We start from the raw sequence: 18,919 nt of genomic DNA on the forward strand, positions 1-18,919 counted from the left end.
ATGCAAAAGAGCCATTAATGTGGACAAAAAGATACATAAGTTTAACAGCTCATCCGATCTGTCATAATCTCATCATCATTGGCATTTCTTGTTATTTATTATTCTTCCTCTACCTGGCAGTCGCTCGTGGACATAAACACTGTTACAAAGCACATGCCACCATTTATTGTGGTCGGAGGAATGATTCCCCACGCAGAGCTCGTGGCGTGGGACATCGACGGCCTCCACCACGCGCTGCCGGCGTCGTATAAAGAAAACCCACCGATGGCAGACCAATTCTCTTTTAAACGCCACATCTGCTGCATACAATATCTCAAGTAGACTTATTGCACACAAGACGAAACAGTTACAAGCATGCCCGCTATACAGCCTGGATCTTTGGTGCTCGTTACCGGTGCTTCTGGTTACATTGCCGTGTGAGTACCATCGGCCCGAAACGCGACAGCGAGTTTGCCGAGGAATAAGACCGTGAAGGTCAGCGCAGAAGTAGCCTGCTTACGATCGTCTTAGCCATACGGTAGATGCTCTATTGAGAGAAGGATTCAATGTACGAGGTACAGTCAGGAGTCAGTCAAAGGGTGAATACCTTGCCAAACTCTTTAAGGATGCAAAGGCAAGGTTTGAATATGTAATCGTCGGAGATATCGCTCAGGTATGTTGCGCCCTCTGCATGATGGTCACAGTGCGAGGAAGGGGTTTGACGCTCAATGTACAGAAAGGGGCATTCGATGAAGCCGTGAAGGGTGTGAATGCAGTAGCTCACATGGCTAGGTAAGCCATTGAGATGACGAGAAAACCGCTCATATTGTCTATAGTCCTTACCATTTCAATGCAGTTGAGTTGGACGAGCTGTTCGAGCCTGCTAAGAAGGGTACCCTGGGAGTCCTTGAGAGTCTCAAGAAGAACAAGTGGGTACCCATGCTGTCTTACAAGTAAGATCAAAAAAGGACACTGACATCGACATTAGCCCCTACTGTAAGCGGGTTGTAGTAACAAGGTAAGCTGCACAAATCACATTGTACAGCATGACAAAATTGACATTACTATTAGCTCTGTGGCGGCCATCGTTAATTCCGATCTCAAGCCTCCCCATACGTGAGTTAGAACTTATACAGGGAAATACATTTGTTCTGATGGTTTTCAGCTTTACGGAGGCCGATTGGAATCCTGTCAGCCTGAAGGTCTGCGAGGAGAAAGGCAGAGACGCTGATGGCGTGAATAAGTATCGAGGTTTGCAATATATTTAATCCATATTAATTGCCTCCAAGGCTGACATCATCTAGCTAGCAAAACTCTTGCCGAAAAAGCCTTCTGGAAGTTCTTCGAGGACGAGAAGCCGGCCTTCGATGGAGTCGCTATTAACCCCCCTTTGGTACTCGGTCCTATCATACATGAATGCGACTCCCCCGAGTCCCTCAACACATCTGTAGGTTAGTGATGATTAGTACCTTCTCCCCTGAAAAGAAGAGTCAGCTCACAGTATACGCATCTGACATGTAGCCAATTTTTACGACTGGATGATCGGCAAGAAGACAGAAAAGAATTTGCCCGAGGCTGGTGGTAATTATGTTGATGTCCGCGATTGTGAGCATGATGCTTCTTTGAATTAAACTTGCAAAGCTTAATCGTCCAGGCGCTTTGGGTCACCTTCGCGCCCTCGTCGTACCGGAAGCTGCTGGCCAAAGGTTTATTACTGGCAACGGTGCATATAGTGGTAACGACTTCTGCATTGTAAACACTTTTCCAGCAAAGTAATGGAAAAGTGGTTGACTCGATCATTGTAGGCCCTCGCTGAGACGTGTCCCGACTTGAAAGGTGTTGCCAAGGGCAACGCCGATCCAGCCTATAGGAAGAAGCTTATTGACGAAAGCAATCACATGGACGGATCGAAGGCGGAAAAAGTGCTGGGGGTGACATATAGGTCCAAGGATGAGACATTGAGAGACATGGCGAAGAGCTTGAGGGCGAGGTTCAATTTTTAGCACGTCTGTATTAAAGAAAGAAGTAAAAATGGAAGATGAATCTGCTGTATTTGTTTAGCTTGGCCCTTGGCGTTATTTGGTGAAGCGACGCGGAGAAGTGAGATGGAATATAGCGTGCTGTTGCGAGCTCAGCTTTGCTTGTTTTAACCGCCTTTATATCACATCCATGGCACCATAACGAGGCTCTAATCCATATACCACTAGTCGCTGATCCAATATTCCCCTTACAAGTCACCCTCTGCATACACCACTACGACCCCGCGGCGGATAAGCACGGCGTAGTCCGTATCCCTCATCGATCGTGACTCGCTCAATCGCACGCTTCCTTTCTCCCCTCCGCAACCTCCTCCATTCCCTATCCCAAGACGGGGAAGACGTACAGGGCATACAGCTCTTACCACTATCCCACAATCCCCACATCCGACTCGAGGGAGACGAAGGAAATTCGGAGAAAAACACCTACTGGACTTGGAAACTCGCACGCAGAGCACCCAGAAACGGTGACAAGATGAAGTTCGGGTATGTTCTATATCACTGCATCCAATAGATATATATCTGATACCATTAAACCAGTACTCTCCTCGAGCTCAACAGCAACATTGAATGGTGGGACTATTATGTGGAGTAAATCTTTCCGCCTCTATATCTCGTCCATGTCCTAACACCACTCCACCTAGCTATGACGCCCTCAAGAAGCTCTTCCCTTCAACTCCTCTTGACCCATCCTACCGAGCGACACATCAAAATGACGAGTCTTCTGCCATTCTTCCTTTGCGTCGGGATTCAAAAAAGTATGCTTCCCCTGAAAACTTCACGCAAGCCCTCGATAAGGAACGAAGCAAGGTTACCGAGTTCTACAAGTCAAAGTTTGAAGAGCTCACAGGGTCCTTTGAACAGTTGGAAGAAGAAGTTGCAAGGCTAGAAGAAAGAGATCTGGTGCAGGATGACACTATCAAGGAGGTTGATGAAGAAAACGAGGATGCGGAAGGAGGACAGGGCGAGCGACAGGACAACCCAAGCATAAGAGAAACCGATAACTTGCTCAGCCCCAGCAGTTCCCCGACCAGGGCACGATCCCCCATTTCTCGACCAAGGCCATCCTTCGTTGGGCGTCTTGGGAACAGTTTCAACTTTGGAAGGCGAAAGAGTGCTGCATTGCCAAGCCCTCGCGACCCCGACATCCTCGAAGCTTCCATTCAACCCACTTATCGTCCTTTGCGAAGCCCGAGCGCTACACGCACTAGGATGTCGGACTCGATGACGAGCTCATACTTTGAAGAGCCGGCTTCTGGACGCGTTCCTAAACCCCGTTCTGGACGAAGGGTGTCCGATCTCGAGTCATCCGTTGATGACATCCGTACAACGCCTGGAGGGCACGACAGAAGGGCCTCCGTCTCCTCCTTATCATCTCATGAGGGCGACTTCAACTGGCCCCGTCGTCTCTATCACTCTCTTGGTCTTGTTCAGATGGACCCAGCCACTGTTCCTGATTGGGCAACTACCTCTGTAGGAGACGTCGAGGAAGGCAGAAACGGGTTTTTACATGACCCGAATGCTAAGCAAGCCATATTTGTCTGGACGGCTAATAATGATTATGCGACAGTCCTGAGGATTGGACTCAAGAAAAGGATAAGTAAGGTGTGGCTTGACGCGTATGCGTTGAAGCAATACGTCGAGTTGAATATGACTGCTTTTGAAAAGATTTTGAAGAAGTACGATAAGAACACCGATTCCAAGGTGTGTAATCATCAGATCAACACAGTATGACCTTATACTGATGAAGCATTAGCTCAAGAAGCAGTACATCTCTGAAGTGGTTTTACAATCCGTACCTTGGACAGAAACAAGCAAGAAAGACCTCGAAGAATTGCTAGCTCGTATTCTCTTTCTGTACCGACGTGTCGTTGCAGGTGGCGATGACGACCTCGCGAGAGAGCAGCTTCGATCTCAACTGCGAGAAAAAGTGGTTGTCGACCGCGAGACTGTTTGGTCACAGATGGTCTCTGGTAGAAATCGTTCCGAAGGGATCTTCAGAAGTGTCACCCCAGACCAGATTGCCTCATCTGAGCCAAATAAAAATGTACTCAAGACACCATTTGGGAGCCTCAGAGTGCCGACTTGGCTGACAATGAAGGCGGCCATGGTCATTCTAGCGACTGTCTCGTCACTCTTGATAGTACAATTACAGCCCCTCGAAAGAGTGGAAGAAAGCAATTGTATGGCTATGCTTGTATTCTGTATAATCCTTTGGGCAACCGAAGTGCGTCAGTTTGCGGATAATTGAGTCAACGTGCTGATATTGACATCACTTAGGCCATCCCCTTGTTCGTCACATCTCTTGCTGTACCATTTTTGACTGTCATTCTCCGAGTCCTTCGTTCATCGGATGGAGAAGACGGAAGGCTCAGCGCAGCAGATGCTACCAAATACATCTTCTCCCAAATGTTCTCACCTACCATTATGCTCCTTATTGGTGGTTTCACTATCGCCGCTGTGCTGTCAAAGACCCGACTTGACGTCATGACAGCTACACGTATTTTGAACGCTGCCGGGTCGAACCCAAGTGTCGTCTTGCTTGTATTGATGTCCGTGGCAACGTTTGCGAGTATGTGGATCAGTAATGTCGCGGCTCCCACTCTGTGTTATGCCCTAATCAAACCAATTACCGACGAATTGCACCCTAAGTCGAATTTCTCCAAGTGTTTGATCGTGGGTTATCTTACATTTACCGTGGCTTGTATCTAACAAAGGACCAGATTGCCATCGCCCTTGCTGCCAACATTGGTGGTCAAGCTTCTCCCATCTCCTCCCCTCAGAATCTCATCTCCCTCGGCTCCATGGACCCACCTCTCTCATGGCTTCAATGGTTTGCAATCTCTATTCCCGTTTCCTCCCTCTCAGTCGTTCTCATCTGGGCATTCCTGCACATCAACTATCGATGGGAGTCTGACCTTGAAATCCCCAAGATGCGCAAGAACACCGACCCACTCACTGTGACGCATTATTACGTGTTAGCTGTCAGTGCATTGACGATCTTGTTATGGTGCGCGGAGAAGAGTTTGGAAGATTGGGTAGGCGATATGGGTGTCATTGCGATTGTCCCCCTTTTGGCATTTTTCGGCACCGGGATCTTATCAAAGGTACGTTGTCTGGGTTACACTAGGGATTGACGTTAATGCTGTCACTTGTACAGGAGGACTTCCATTCGTTCCACTGGTCCATCGTCTTCTTGGCCATGGGTGGTATTGCCCTGGGTAAAGCTACCCTTTCTTCCGGGCTGCTCGACATGCTCAATAATCTTCTCGAGCGTCTCGTTGAAGGCATGGGGCTTTACTCTATCCTCATCGTTTTTTCGATGTTGGCTTTGGTCATCGCTACATTGTGAGTAAACCTTCTACACCTACAACATAAGGCCAACTAATGCTTGCCATTAGCATCTCACACACTATTGCCGCCGTCCTGCTTGTACCCATCGCAACACGTATCGGAGACTCTTTGGAAGAACCCCACCCGAGGTTACTCATCATGGCCACTGCACTTATCTGCTCTGCTGGTATGGGCCTTCCCGTCTCTGGCTTCCCTAACATGACTGCGTGAGTTAGCATACAGCTTTCTCCCATGCCTTTATGTTTGCTAAAACTGTCACTAGCATCACGCAAGAAAACAAGCTTGGCCAGCGTTTCATTGGCGCTTCTGATTTCCTGAAGAATGGTATCTTGTCGTCGATTCTGGCAATGTTTGTCATCGTGACAGTAGGATATGCCATTATGCGTGGACTAGGGTAAGTTGATCGAACTGCTAGATATAGGCCAAACTAATTCTTGAGATGCTCTTAGTTTATAAGGTAATAAGCATGCGCTTGTGTGGGAATCAAACCGAAAAGGAGAAGTGTATGGCACGGCTGCAGCGGACGATTAACTGGTCATACTATTAATGCTGGATACAAACGATGCAACAAAAATTCCGTGGGAATATGTAATTAAGCATATGTCAAGTCGGCAATTCTGCTAGTCATCGCCATCCAAACTTCCAGCCATTCCAAACTAGCTTGAGCCCCTTTACCCAGTCCTTCTGTCTTTAAGATTTCTTCAACAGCCCCGCCAATTCTACAAGGATGTACACTGAAGACGAGCTCTCCAGTCGTTGGATGTTCAGTGGACTGTACAAGGGGGAAAGGTGACGTGTCTTCTCCTGGCAAATTCTCAGGAGGGAGCATGAGGGTGTCCAAAGCAGTTCCGAAGTCGCCAAAACCCAGGGGCTGGGGAGGTGAAGAAGGGCGAAGGATGTTCAACTTGAGAAGAAGAGAGATGGAGAGAGGCGCTCCAGCTAGCATGATGAGTAAGTATCATCAAGTGAGAAAAATCGCACTTACCTTCATCCCAAGCCCTGAAACAGTACATGGGCACTCTATAAGTTTTAGAGTAAACGATATACTGCTCGATCTCAATCTTAACCCGGGTTGACCGCGATACATCCTGTTGTTGAGGCAAAAGGGCGCTGTCTTCTGCGTCTTCTAAATCTTCCTCATCATCATTGGTTTGATTGGCCGATTGATCCAACTCAGTTTGGCCCAAAGGATAGTTGACAAGGGTAGAGGGTACGTAACGTACGATCCGGCGGTAGAGATATCCTTGGTGGGGTACAAACTGGGACAGGGATCTGTAAACGTCGATCACCTTATATAGCTTTTGCCGACGGCTTACCTTATGTTCCTTCCATTCCCAACCTTTGTTCGTTCTCCCCGGTCCAACTTCTCCTTCTTTCGTCAGGCGATACTTATTCACCAATGCTTTACAGGATGTCTCAAAACTCTCGTGATCTGGGTATGCTTCAACTTCAACGTTTGACCCATTTTTTGCTTCTCGATCTAAAGCGTCTGGTCACCGGTTATCATGAGCATACAGCAGTGTGGATACATGTTTTCGTGTAAATGTGACAACTAACTCCTCTTATCATCCTTATCATCTTTATTTCCCTCCTGAATACCGTTCTCTCCATTTCCATTCTGTATAGCTTCATACATGATATCCGGGCTAGAACTGATCTCTTGTATAGGGCTCATGGGTTCAGCCGCACTGATCACCAATCGTCTAGAGGGATCCGCCGCAGCAGTCACACCGTCGTTGGAAAGATCAACGGTCTCAGCGATGAGGGATCCCTCAGATACTTGGACAAGGATTCCATTGGTCGAGTTGGCTCCTTTACCATCGGGGCCACTAAGGCCAACAGGTGTCTGAGGATCGGATCGAGACGGAGCTCGGCTGAATGCGTTTAGAACTCGGCGACGTTCGATAATGCCACCTAACAAACAATATGAATTACGGCACCATTGAAGAAAGCAATTGTACTCACGCATGACAGCAGCTGTACCAGACCTCTTAACCGCCTTCTTAGAGTGATTGTCCTGATATCTATCCGTCTCGTCCACCTTTACACCACGTCAGTGATATGTATACAATGCTGTTATACAATGTGCTCACAATCTCTTCACCGATAATCCTTGGTAGGTATGTAAGGTCAATAATGAAAAGGACAACGCTAGGGTATACAAGACTGCTTACTCTTCGATCAAATCTTCCACTGAAAAGATTTTTTCCTCAGCCACCATTCAGCAAAGTATGCAGATTTTACTCACAGCTAACGATTCCCAAAGCACCTCCCCTTTGACCAGGTGTGTCGCTGATGAGTAAAAGATGTGCTCGCCCAGTTTGGAAGTAATCCAGCGCCTGAAAACAGTTGATTTCGGGCTTGGCTTCTGGCAGCGGAAGAAGGGGGAACTTGGACACGGGCCATTCATCATCGGGATTGTAAGATATGAGCTATGAACATATCAGATTTCTCATAATATTGGTGGTATAGAAGATGATACGAACCTTTTTGACCAAGAGCATTCCGATAAAGTTGTCTTTCTGACCAGGCTCATGAATGGGGATTCGAGAGAACCCAGACATCAGGATTTCATCTATAGTATCGTGATTGAGAATTTTGTTGGAAGGAAGGATCAAGCAGTCTTCAATAGGAGTCATGATTTCCTTGGCATGTTTATCATTCAACGAAAGGACACTGTTGAGGATAACAATCTAGCAATAAAGATCAATATGAATCCCATACTACACGAAGAACGGCTCACTTCGTCGTCACGCAGCGGCTCCTCGCCTTCGCGATGAAACTGCAAGAAACTCTTGAGTTCTGCTTTCTTATAACTGAACATTGGATTAACCCCCAGTCTCGGAAATGGGTGGTCGACTTACGTATGACCTTCATCTTTACCTAAGATATGGTCCAAGAGCTTAGCGATCGGCCATGCAATGGGCGCGAAGAGAATCATGAGCGCCCACACCACGGGTGCACAGACGCCGCCAATAGAGAGACCATATCTAACACAAATCTTCAGCAATAATAAGCGCTCAAAAGCTCTGTCACAAGAGAAGCAGATACACTTACAGCTTGAGGAATAATCTCGCCAAAAATGACAATCATTGTCGTTGACACGATGACCGCAGATAGTCCACCACCGAGAACATCGTCGAGGAAGATGGGTAGCGATTCATTAACAATCTGGGGTAATTTGGCCTAATGAGCTGGGGTCTAAATCGAACGAGCAAGTACTAACGACGTTACCCAACAATAACACGACCAATACCCAATGTCGACCTCTGGCAAGAAGCCTCAAGACCTTGTTCGCCGCTTTGCGCTCTTTGGGATTGCAAGAAGACGTTGAGAGCACCCGAAGATTCAAGTCGTCCGAACCCATCAAAGCCAAAGTCAAACTGTACATTCCACTGATCAATATCTTCTTTGGTTAAGGCAATGCAGAGACTTACCCGGCGAATACTCCACCGGCCAACACAAGAACCACACTCAGGCCGAGCTTCCACCAAAACTTAGGACTGTCAGGAGGGTCTTCTGGCTCAATTGGCGGGGCAGATGCGCCGAAGGAGGACCATTGTTGAGCTGATCGTGGGACAAGTTGTACGAGTTTCGTGAGAGAAAGGAGGGTGGGGATTGAGCTAGTTGGGGAGCGACGCACGAGAGGGGGCATGTTTGCTGTACTATACGATGTTTTGGGTACGCCGTGCGTACGAGGTGTACGGGAAAGAAGGAAGAGAAAGCAAACCCAAAATACACTTCGAACAGATCTCGGAAACCAATATATACCGCATCTTGCGTGGTAGTGACATCGTCGACAGAAGCGCCTCCTCGGACCTTCGTGCCTCGTCGGAGACCGGCCGATGTCCGTCAGGAAGGTTGTGTCGAGCCTTATTATGGCACGTTCGTCATATTCAAAATAATTGCATCTTTCCTGTCTCTACGAAGCCGCTTCAAGCATATCCATCACTCCTGACGGTCTCATAATCCCTGCCGCAGTGATAAAATCGTACTCGGCTCTGATAAGATCGTGGAATTGCCGATAGCCATCAATAATCGCGTTCTAAAGAAATCATGAGTGTCAGCGATGTCTTGACTTCCTCGTCCCCGTCTAGTATAGCAACTTACATAGGCTGGAGGGACCAACACCGCAACGGTGTCTTCATCTAACAAATACATCCTCAATTCCTTCTTCCACTCCTCCACTTCTGTGGTGCAGACTGACTTGAATTGCTCATGCACCTCCTTCACCTTTTCAGAAGTTGCAAATTCCTGTGCCGACAAGTCGGTCTTGGCCGAACTTGACGATGCCGCCGACTTCGCGATGTAAGCCGTACATTTATCAAGAAAAGTGCGCAAAGGAGAGGTTGCACGCGTTGCGACAAGAGAGATGAGATCTTCACATGATGCTTTGAGGGCGCGATCGATGTCCGTTCGAGCGTCGGGGACGAAGTTAGATTGAGCGGTACCTCGTTGATAGCCCAAGAGAGAAGAGGCATTGTCAAGTAAGGACTTCAAGAAGTCTTTCAATTGGGTCAGCTACCAGATAATAAAAGCTGCATATATCAACTGACCTCCAAGACCACTCCATTCTTGTCTCCTTGCTTTGCCCAACTCCAATCCAGTCGTCATTTCTTTCAGGATCAAGAGATGCCTCACCAAAAACATCTTGGCGTCCATGTTCTTGTTTTTACCCTTCTTAGCTACCAGCATATCGGAAGCAGAAGAGAGAGAACGACGACACATGGTTACCGCTTCCTGAGCAAGATCCTCAAAAACAACGGCCTGTCAAAGCGGTAAGAGGTCTTATTTTTGCTTTTTTCCATCCAAATGAGCTAACTTACATCAACGTAGGTATGCAAACAGGATAAGACCCAAAGAGTCACTCTCAAAGGAGGATACCAACTCTTTTGAGCTTCTGCAGGAGGTAACTCAAGAATGGCTGGTTCATCATCGTCTTCGGCATCCAACGATACCGCCAGCTGCCTAGGAACGAGCTTGTTACCTTGCAAACCTATCGATAGTTAAAACATGAGCAGCCATTCCCCTTCAAATGCATTTCCAAGTTACCTAGCTTGAGTCTTTCGGGGTAGTCCAAATCTCCCTCCTTCGGTACATAGTACTCCACGTCTGCACTGAGCAGCGCTTGAGCTCTGAAGACTAGTCTGGTCTGTGTGTCTTGCAGCACCATGCGCAACAGCACTTCAATATGCAATCGAGCGAATGGTTTCCTCTTTCTCGACTTGATCATTGCGGCACGTGTGCTGGGCGATAGAAGAGCAGTCGATGATACAGATCTCGACCGATGCGAACCGTAGCTCGATACTCGCCGGATGGACTGTGAACGAGAGTGAAGAATGTTACGGGAAGAACCGGATCGATACATTGGAGGTCTAGACGAGAAGTAATCGTCGCCGCCGGGATAGTGTGATGATCCTGGGGTGGATGACGGGGTAAAGATGGTTGATTCCTCATCTTCTTCGTCGGTGACCTCGCGGACCATCAGTGCTTGGAGGACTGTGCACACTCCGCAAAGAACCTGAAGAGACGGCTCATGTAGAATTCGAGGGCGAAGGTGGTCATACAGATAGTCACAGAGGCTCTCAAGGAAATCACTACAACTGTCAGTTGATGCCACTACAAAAAAGTAATTTTGACATACTAGAGCTGAGATTCACCAGACAGGAAGAAATGTTTGAATAGATTGAACTCATCTGTGCAAGTCTGCTTCAAGTAGCTACATCCCGATCTTGCCTAGATGAAATGGAAGTTAACCATCATCCTCTATGACATTTCATAACTTGGACCGCTTACCAGATCGACCAAATCGCTCTTGCCTGGATCCATCCTTCCAATTTCGGCATTAACTCGTTGACCCATCAAATTTCTCCTTGTGGTTAAATACGCCGTATGACATTCTACAAGAAGTGACCCGAGCTCATCCGGATTTGAGATGACACGTTGTTCCAGTTCCGCCAATAGCGGCCGAAGCGTAGCAGATAGAGATATGAATTTGGTGTAAATAAAGGCTTGGGTAGCTGTTTCTGATAATGACTACAAGGTGTCAGAGACGGCAAAAAAAGAGATGCTTCAATGAACTAAAGCTCTGACCTGATCCGTTAGACGTCGTCCCACTTCCTGACCAAGATTCTTGATAACACCAACGAAGTACAACTTAACCAAGGCCATACTTCTAGTCATACATTGCTGGTATCGTAAAAGATATACCTCAGCATCTTTGAAGTCTCTCTTTCTCCGTTATTAGCTTTGCTCCTACCCCTATAATTTAGCCAGCTTACGTGCTCGCCCAGATATGTGAGACATTCGTCCAACCGCTTGACCATCGGCAAGAATTGGGGATTGAGGACGAGATCATTTCCGGGATTGTTGAGCATACGAGTAGCACTCTCAAGGAAGGTAAAGAACGTTAAACGATGTGCCAGTTGGGATGTATGTGTGAGAAGATGGGTCTATATCTTATCAACTTTCACTGTCATCTGTATAGAGAGACACGACCTACCTGCTCTTCGAGGAGATCCTCACAAGCACCTCTTAGGCTCTCACTTCGTTCTTCCACATACGCTAGACATTTCTCCATCTCTTTCACCTCCTTTTCGCCATCATCCAAGAGTTCTATCAATGCGTCACATCTTTCTTTCAACCCTGCAATTTCTGACAAGTGATCGCGGTAGAGAGAATCTTGTTCATGCTCGGTCGACAGTGTAAGTTGTGTAAAATGGTCGAGGAATTGTTGGGGAGTATTGATCAACTTAGGATATGGTGGAGAGGGAACGACCACCGTTGAAGATGAATCTTTTGGAGTAGGAGTACTGGGTAATGAAGGGCCTTGTGATGATGGAGGATGGAGGTGGTTACCAACCGGTGTATCGACTGACGGCCCTTCGTTCTTGAATTTCTCTGGCAAGTCTCTCTCCCCAAACCTTGTCTTTACAGCTCCTATACTTCCAATCTGTTCATTGCTCAAGGGTGATTTACTTTCCCATTCATCAAGCGAGACCACCTGCTTTGCGGCCGTGTTCGAAGACGGCGGTGTGCCGACGCGAGACGCGGTTGACGAGGCGGGGGCTGAGGAGATGTTGAGGGCAGGACGGCGCAATTGATAAGCTGGCGTAGTAGAGCGGGACATATTATGTTTGTTGCTGGCAGCTGGGCATGTCTCTGGTAGGCGAAAGCAACACGATATCGAGATGAATGTTGACGTTTTCGTCGGGCGATCAAGGCGCGTGGTCAGCGAGATCATTCCAATGGTGGGTCGAGTTTGTTCGTGTTGATTTTTTGCTTCCAGACCAGTTTCCACTTGCATTCATGTCAAATCCTCTACTCATATCCATATAAACTAAGTACGCAATAGGCCGAAACAATCTGCATGCTCGAGGAAAATGTAACTGCTTTCAAATCTTGGTGTATACCATTTCTAAACTACTGCGCCTTCCTTGTCTGTCTGCTATCTTTCAAATTTCTTTTACATGTCAAACACAAAAAAGCCGTCATTACTTGTTGGGATATGCAACTTTGTCTTCGTTGGTTGAAGATTAATAATAACGAAGGACGAAAACAATGACATGATCAAGTCCGGGGGTATATTGTAACTGCAAAAATTTATATCGTAACGAAGGGAGATTGAGAAAATGTTTCGGGATGATAACGATTACAGGAACTGCATAGAGCATTAGTATTGGCAGAATATACAAGCTGAAAAGCGCTTACGTAGTCTGGGGGTCTACGGGTCACGAGAGGCTCACCAGCCCGAGGCGCGGGGTCGAATTGAAGGCTGTCGGCTTCGTCAGTTTGTTGATATACACCACCGGAAACGACCCACAAGGTGTATTTAAGCGCGTCATCCACTTCAAGGATAGCGGCCTGATTGCCGCATCGGTAACAATAGTTGGGGGCTGAGAATATGGTGACGACATTTCGTTCTTGTGACCAGGCAAAGCCTTCCATGACCAATTGATGCGCTCGCGCGACCAATGTAAGGCCGTTGTTGTGGTCTACAACTATTAATTGAAGGCCAGTGGTAACAACAGAGTGCCACTTACTGAAAGCCTCAGAGATATCTTGGCCGAAAGTATAGCCAGCTCCTCGAGGGCTGATACCCCAACCGCACCTGTCGTCAGGGTCTGACCAAAGAAGATCACACATAGGGCCCTCATGAGGAACCTCCTGAATACGGTCAATAGATCTAATGTGGTCAAGAGTGTCGATCGACGGTGACAGACCACCGTGAAGACAGAAGATCTGATATCACACTTAGTAAAGTCCCATAGGCAACTATTCTTCGTCAGATCACTCACTTGATTGTCAATCAACGCAGTCAGGGGAAGGTAGTCAAACAAATCGGTGAAGAATTTCCAGACATTGGCATTGCCATATTTTCTTAAACACTCGTCGTAGAAACCGTAGACTTGGGTGATTTGACGTGACTCATGGTTCCCACGCAAAATAGTCACACGGTCTCGGTACCGCAATTTAAGCGCGACCAAAAGTGTGACGGTCTCCACAGAGTAGTATCCTCGGTCAACATAATCCCCCATGAAAAGGTAGTTTGTGTCGGGAGAATTGCCACCGATACGGAAGAGTTCTGAAAGGTCGTGCTGAGACGATTGTCAGGTTCGTGCGCAACTGGATCAAGTGATGTAAAATCGCTCACGAATTGACCATGAATATCACCACAGACCGTGACAGGGCACCTCACGGGTTGAACGTTGGATTCTTCCATCAGAACTTCTCGTGCCTGTAAGGATGCAGAAGCACATCGTGAACACACGCATGGGATCAAGTGAGGGATAGGAAATTTGAGGAATTACTCGTCAGCATTATTCAACCAAACTCTTTGAGAACCTCTGATAGCAGCCAAGGTTACTAAATACACGCCATATTTCCAAGGAAGGAGGAGCGTGGCTAGTACCATCAGATACAAGCTTGCTTGCTGCCCATCAACTCCCGCCCAAGCCTTTTGGTGAAGAGTCCTCAACGCTCACTATCCTTCATTCACCTTGGCGAGCCGAAACTTGCTGCCATCACATATGCCTGGTCCTAGGTTCCAAGGACGAGCACCTATAGACCTTCCTTTTCACAACATAGCTGCTGCTGATACCCCGACCGTCATAATCTAAAGGTCCTCACGTACCTTATCACATAGCTTCTTTACTTCAGGCTCGCTCAGAGGCTTGCATTGCATCAGTTGGGCGATCCAGGCATCCACATCGTCATTGGCCGCCATCTTGCTCTAGCTGTCTAAGACGCTGCTTTGAGGAAAGGAGGGGTTGGGTTGATAGGTCCTTGGGCGTTTGTCCAGAGTCTTCCTCGTGTTCTTTCGCTGTGATGTCTGAGTACTGTGCAATATAGTTCTGCGCTTGGTGTCGCTGTAAGCGGATGTCGGAAGTAGTAGGAAAGCAGAAGTAGGAACACGAAATAGACAAATATCAGGAAGTGCCGTATACACAGACACCTCGAATCACTGGAGCAACCACGGCGTCACTCTACGCGCGTCCATCACATAACGCCGATTTTTCCCGCAGGAGGCACTCGCTCCATCTTTTTCCCACAGATCATTACGTAACTGCCTGCCGCTGATCCGACGGATGCTGTCGGTTCCAACGTTTATCGACTTTTGCGACTCAGCTCCTTTCATAACATATAAAAAGGTCACTTGGGACTACGAAGTACACGATCTGCTATGTATTTAACCCTGGTTCACCACCATAGCCCGAAATTCAAAAAGGCTCCTTCATGATTTTTATATGCATTTTCTGTTACATATCGATTTTAGACGCTAGTCATCGATTCACATGTTCCCCTAACCCCTAACCATTAACCATTAACCATTTGAAGCACCTCCGTGGGCAAACGCAGGAACACCATTATGAGCACCTCGATGAGCGAAGGGGACGCCGTTCGCAGCGCCCCTACCCCTGACGGCCCCGATACCAGGCTTATTGTTCATGTTTTGTGCCCTTCCTTGAACAGAGGGATTGGCGGGTATTGCCTGGTGAACGGATGCATGGGAATGGACCATCGGAAGATTTCCCTGAGCCTGAGCCTAGACCTGAGTGACGTGACTGGAACCATGACTGTCATTGACCGCAGGACCAGGGACCAATCGCAAACCTCCAAGCAAGTTAAGCAAGTTAGACAACTGATCTCGGTGATTAACGGGCTGTTGCTGAACAGGCTGAGGTCGGACACCCTTCGTCACGCCGCTATACTTCAGATGGCCGTTATTACCGACAATTTCTCCAAGCTTGAAGCCCTCAACAAGCTCTTCGTGCAACTCCTTCTCATGGGTAACGTCTTCTTCAGAACGGACGGTGTTTTTGAGACGAGAAAGAGCCATACGTCGGCGTAGTAAGGCCCGGAGCTCGACGACTTGCTCTTGAAAGATATTCCCTCCACTCATATTGATATGTTTTATACGACCATTCAGTCGCTCTAAGGCAAATAGCCGCCATCCGTACACTGGCCCGTGAGACAGTATGTCATCTGGGATGTGTTGTATGACATGGAAGTTTGTCACGTGGGAGGGCAGGAAAGGATGGCGCCTGGCAACGAGGTCACGGAATTCGTTGATGACAAGTCGCAGGCGATCAACTTGGGCTTCTGAAAGGGCGGACTGAAAAGTGCCGCGCACAACCGCAAAAAGCTTCAAGCAGGTAGCTAGCTCTTCTTGAGGTAGAGGCCTCCCTGCCATAGCTTCTTCTGCCCATAACCATAGAAAAATAAGGGGGCCGAGAAGCTCACCAAAAGTTCTCCACTGTGCAGCGGTGGGTTTGGCTTGTTTAGTGAAGAAACCTTTACCTATTCTGTCGATATACGGAGGGAATATGACCTTCTCCATCATTTCCTCTAGGCGTGGCAGCAGTTTCTTGGCGAGAACGGGTTTTCCATCTGCTTTCCCGGGTGGAAGAATGCTCGAGGCATACTGATGCAATCTTGCCATGGTACTGGGATCCTCTGACCCCCCCCTCTTTCCATCACTCGGTCTACTACATCCTCGAATCCTTCATCCTCCAGACTTAACGAGGCGACACTGCCTTTGTCGTCCTCCGTCTCCCATCCGGCTGGAGGTAAAGCACAGTATCGCCCCAAAATACAGACCCGTCGAATATAGAAGGGAAGAACTCCTTCAAGTAGCGCATGCATTGGGTCGATGACTGCGTGTAGGACTTTGTCGAAGTTTGGGAAGAGGTCGGAAACTGAGAGATGACCGGACACCTTGAAGATAGACTGCTCCAAGGTATCAACTGCCGCTCGAGTCGCTTGGGTTTGGCGGCCTGCACGGCGAGCCACATGGGGTTGCCGTGCAGTTGGTGGGGTTTGCTCAAACTGCCTGAGGAACTCGCGCTGCTGCGCGAGCATTGCTTGAGAATGCTCAGCACCATTTCGAGGGGAGTGTAATGCCGAGCTATATAAGCGGCTGCGCGGTATAGTACATTTCATGCAGGGAGAATCCTTCTTTGCAAAGTGCGGGCTGCCAGTAACGGCAACGGCGGCCGGACGGTCACAACAAATAGTACCGATTCTGACAAAGACCTTTCGTCCTATAAACTAGTGAGCTAGTAGAATTTATCAACAGTATGGCTTACTTACCCTGTTTATAGTTTGGAGTTTTGATCCAGAGTCCATCCGCACCTGCACTGACAAGCTCTACGGCCAAAGGAAGCAATAGTCGATGAAGAAGAAGGCCAGGAGGCTCATGTGGTGCTGGCGTTATGCCCATGAGCATCATGAACCCAAACTGTGATCGATACTGATTAGGAAGATCAGCCAGCTGGCAGAGAATGGGACCCATGGAGCGAGGCGACCGATTGCGAGATTTGGACGGATCGGCCCAATCAACGGATATATTTATAGTCAAAAGAAGAGCCCCCTTCTCGCGCTCGTTTCCAAAGTTGACATAACAAGATCCATCAAGTTGATGACGAAGGATCTTACCAGTTTTGGCGTTCTGAAGGTATCGTGGTCGGTCCATTGAGTTATCACGCTCCCTTTGGCGAGCGCGAATTATTTCTTGTTGCTCCACGAGTCGCTCTATTCCGTCAATGGAGAAGAAATACTCCAATTCATCCTGTAAAGCTCGCCGCCCAAAGAATTCCGTTGTCAGCTTACCATTTTCCTTCAACGGTGAAGCACACTCCGGACACTTGTCCGGGATTCTTCCCCAACCGTCTCGCGATATGACATCGTACAAGACATTTTGACAGTCTTTCGTCGGACATTTTGGATGAATTATCAGAACTGGATCAATGTCAAGCCGGCGGTACAAGGACTTGACATTTTTGAGAATGTTGGAAGACGATGTGTTGATCGGGGCATTGAGAATGCGAAGCATTTCTTCACGACTGGAATCCGTGAGATCTTCATTTTCTTGTACCCTCAAGCGCAGTGATTCCCGATCCTCTGAAACAGCCACTTTGATGAGGACGTGTATGATGGCTTTAATCATATCTCCGAAGCGCTGCGGCAATCCCACAAAGGTTGTAAGTAGTACAGCGAAAATAGCTATTAGACTCGCGAGTAGTGGCCCTTTTGTTTGCGGGGGATAAAAAGCTGAGCAATCGGTATAGGGGTTGCCAGAAGGGATGAGACAATTGGCGACCTTTGTTGTCCATTTGGCAAGGATGCTGTCCAGATTGCGTGACTCTCTGTCAAACGCAGAGGCACTATCCAGATCACAGTCGAGGAAAGTTTCCCCCACATACGAAAACCCGTCATCGTTCATACCGTTCCCGCTGTCTGTCATTTCCTCCAAGGCGTCTGGGGAATGATCCGAATCTACGCCCTGTCCATCGCTAGGTGATTGAGCAGAGTGGAACGGCGAGAAGGATGGTTCGGCATCATCCATGGGAACGGAGGATGGGGCAACGACCGGCGGAGTAGCTACTGCTAGCTCATCAGAAAAAACAACGGAATGGGAAGAGGTCGCCCCGATGGCTGCTTACGTGACATCAAACTACCAGAATGGGTCAGCCAAGTTCTATATTGCATGACTCTTCCATCAAGGGAACATTCAGGACAGCGGCAGCGAACTCGAGACCTCGAACCCTAGAAAATAAAAGAAAAACTATCAGGATTACATATATAATGGTCCATCAGTAGCATTACTTACAATCTTCATGCCGGGTCGAATGGTTCGAGCCTCGATAATGCCTTTGCCGTCATGGTATGGATGTATAGGGGGCCTGCCACTGTAATGAGAACGGTCAGCCATTATACAAACGAAATACTTGTTTCGAAATGGTTCTATTGCTTGAGATAAGACTTGAGAGTGGTGCTGCAAATCTTTGCAGAGTGACAGTATATGATTCGGGTCAATGGTGGTGAAGAGTGGCAGAGAACGACGAGAGTGGTGAAATGGAGGACTTGGGAGCGGAGGCGAAGAAAGGAAGAAAGCAACAAACAACAACAAGAGACGAATTAAGTTAATGAGCAATTTTTTACATGCATATCTGTTAGTTATTAGATCTGGAGTCTCAATAGAACAGGTGGCATGGAACGAGGCGGAGCAGATGAGATATCCATCCATGGTCCGAAAGGAGCAGCGAACC

At 47.9% G+C, this 18,919-nt stretch overlaps 6 protein-coding genes and 1 non-coding gene; 3 read left to right on the forward strand and 4 right to left on the reverse strand.

Moving 5' to 3' along the window:
* Positions 1-109: 109 nt before the first annotated feature.
* CNAG_02181 (dihydrokaempferol 4-reductase) lies at positions 110-2,109 on the forward strand. XM_012194431.1 has 11 exons: positions 110-416; positions 511-652; positions 716-771; positions 816-908; positions 968-997; positions 1,051-1,095; positions 1,145-1,230; positions 1,284-1,430; positions 1,501-1,584; positions 1,634-1,731; positions 1,785-2,109. Exons 1-11 carry the CDS (start codon positions 355-357, stop codon positions 1,980-1,982), a joined length of 1,041 nt encoding a protein of 346 aa, XP_012049821.1. The 5' UTR covers positions 110-354; the 3' UTR covers positions 1,983-2,109.
* On the forward strand, positions 2,110-6,762 carry CNAG_02180 (phosphate transporter). XM_012194432.1 has 11 exons: positions 2,110-2,501; positions 2,556-2,606; positions 2,660-3,719; positions 3,772-4,242; positions 4,296-4,691; positions 4,739-5,122; positions 5,176-5,363; positions 5,417-5,575; positions 5,632-5,763; positions 5,819-6,320; positions 6,367-6,762. Exons 1-10 carry the CDS (start codon positions 2,491-2,493, stop codon positions 5,823-5,825), a joined length of 2,859 nt encoding a protein of 952 aa, XP_012049822.1. The 5' UTR covers positions 2,110-2,490; the 3' UTR covers positions 5,826-6,320; positions 6,367-6,762.
* On the reverse strand, positions 5,962-9,024 carry CNAG_02179 (hemolysin; the record flags this gene model as incomplete). The annotated part of the gene is made up of 14 exons (XM_012194606.1): positions 5,962-6,308; positions 6,355-6,628; positions 6,686-6,858; positions 6,927-7,283; positions 7,335-7,410; positions 7,463-7,481; positions 7,544-7,562; positions 7,618-7,801; positions 7,856-8,062; positions 8,113-8,185; positions 8,234-8,370; positions 8,427-8,540; positions 8,596-8,752; positions 8,807-9,024. 14 exons carry the CDS (start codon positions 9,022-9,024, stop codon positions 5,962-5,964), a joined length of 2,355 nt encoding a protein of 784 aa, XP_012049996.1.
* Positions 9,025-9,255: 231 nt separating this feature from the next.
* CNAG_02178 (hypothetical protein) lies at positions 9,256-12,609 on the reverse strand. XM_012194605.1 has 10 exons: positions 11,872-12,609; positions 11,651-11,821; positions 11,463-11,600; positions 11,166-11,405; positions 11,014-11,105; positions 10,422-10,966; positions 10,196-10,365; positions 9,926-10,136; positions 9,480-9,874; positions 9,256-9,414 (listed from the first exon to the last, which is right to left on the reverse strand). The coding sequence occupies exons 1-10, from the start codon at positions 12,496-12,498 to the stop codon at positions 9,292-9,294; spliced, it is 2,712 nt and encodes a 903-aa protein (XP_012049995.1). The 5' UTR covers positions 12,499-12,609; the 3' UTR covers positions 9,256-9,291.
* CNAG_12581 lies at positions 9,299-10,547 on the forward strand. Its single transcript, XR_001045867.1, has 2 exons — positions 9,299-10,147; positions 10,206-10,547. It is a non-coding gene; the product is annotated as a hypothetical RNA (non-coding RNA).
* A 42-nt stretch (positions 12,610-12,651) lies between the features above and the next one.
* CNAG_02177 (serine/threonine-protein phosphatase PP2A catalytic subunit) lies at positions 12,652-14,896 on the reverse strand. XM_012194604.1 has 7 exons: positions 14,503-14,896; positions 14,023-14,106; positions 13,667-13,966; positions 13,412-13,610; positions 13,192-13,363; positions 13,080-13,143; positions 12,652-13,029 (listed from the first exon to the last, which is right to left on the reverse strand). Exons 1-7 carry the CDS (start codon positions 14,593-14,595, stop codon positions 13,021-13,023), a joined length of 921 nt encoding a protein of 306 aa, XP_012049994.1. The 5' UTR covers positions 14,596-14,896; the 3' UTR covers positions 12,652-13,020.
* A 118-nt stretch (positions 14,897-15,014) lies between these two features.
* On the reverse strand, positions 15,015-18,803 carry CNAG_02176 (hypothetical protein). XM_012194433.1 has 4 exons: positions 18,481-18,803; positions 18,314-18,416; positions 16,962-18,254; positions 15,015-16,912 (listed from the first exon to the last, which is right to left on the reverse strand). The coding sequence occupies exons 1-4, from the start codon at positions 18,580-18,582 to the stop codon at positions 16,218-16,220; spliced, it is 2,193 nt and encodes a 730-aa protein (XP_012049823.1). The 5' UTR covers positions 18,583-18,803; the 3' UTR covers positions 15,015-16,217.
* Positions 18,804-18,919: the final 116 nt, after the last annotated feature.

Source organism: Cryptococcus neoformans, chromosome 6 (assembly GCF_000149245.1).
Source record: "Cryptococcus neoformans var. grubii H99 chromosome 6, complete sequence".
Lineage (NCBI taxonomy): Eukaryota > Fungi > Basidiomycota > Tremellomycetes > Tremellales > Cryptococcaceae > Cryptococcus > Cryptococcus neoformans.

Bases quoted from the DNA above. Each gene is read 5' to 3' on its own strand.
- CNAG_02181 (XM_012194431.1), top strand. From the start codon at position 355: ATGCCCGCTATACAGCCTGGATCTTTGGTGCTCGTTACCGGTGCTTCT. The intron at 772-815 runs GTAAGCCATTGA...TATTGTCTATAG, and splicing joins GCAGTAGCTCACATGGCTAG to TCCTTACCATTTCAATGCAG. The intron at 1,231-1,283 runs GTTTGCAATATA...GACATCATCTAG, and splicing joins TGGCGTGAATAAGTATCGAG to CTAGCAAAACTCTTGCCGAA.
- CNAG_02180 (XM_012194432.1), top strand. The intron at 5,364-5,416 runs GTGAGTAAACCT...GCTTGCCATTAG, and splicing joins GCTTTGGTCATCGCTACATT to CATCTCACACACTATTGCCG. The intron at 5,576-5,631 runs GTGAGTTAGCAT...AACTGTCACTAG, and splicing joins GGCTTCCCTAACATGACTGC to CATCACGCAAGAAAACAAGC.
- CNAG_02178 (XM_012194605.1), bottom strand. From the start codon at position 12,498: ATGTCCCGCTCTACTACGCCAGCTTATCAATTGCGCCGTCCTGCCCTC. The intron at 11,822-11,871 runs GTAGGTCGTGTC...GATAAGATATAG, and splicing joins AGGATCTCCTCGAAGAGCAG to ACCCATCTTCTCACACATAC. The intron at 11,601-11,650 runs GTAAGCTGGCTA...TAACGGAGAAAG, and splicing joins TCACATATCTGGGCGAGCAC to AGAGACTTCAAAGATGCTGA.
- CNAG_02177 (XM_012194604.1), bottom strand. From the start codon at position 14,595: ATGGCGGCCAATGACGATGTGGATGCCTGGATCGCCCAACTGATGCAA. The intron at 13,611-13,666 runs GTGAGTGATCTG...GTGTGATATCAG, and splicing joins CTGCGTTGATTGACAATCAA to ATCTTCTGTCTTCACGGTGG. The intron at 13,144-13,191 runs GTGGGTCGTTTC...CGAAGCCGACAG, and splicing joins GACGCGCTTAAATACACCTT to CCTTCAATTCGACCCCGCGC.
- CNAG_02176 (XM_012194433.1), bottom strand. From the start codon at position 18,582: ATGGCTGACCGTTCTCATTACAGTGGCAGGCCCCCTATACATCCATAC. The intron at 18,417-18,480 runs GTAAGTAATGCT...TTTATTTTCTAG, and splicing joins TTCGACCCGGCATGAAGATT to GGTTCGAGGTCTCGAGTTCG. The intron at 18,255-18,313 runs GTAAGCAGCCAT...ATGAGCTAGCAG, and splicing joins TTCTGGTAGTTTGATGTCAC to TAGCTACTCCGCCGGTCGTT.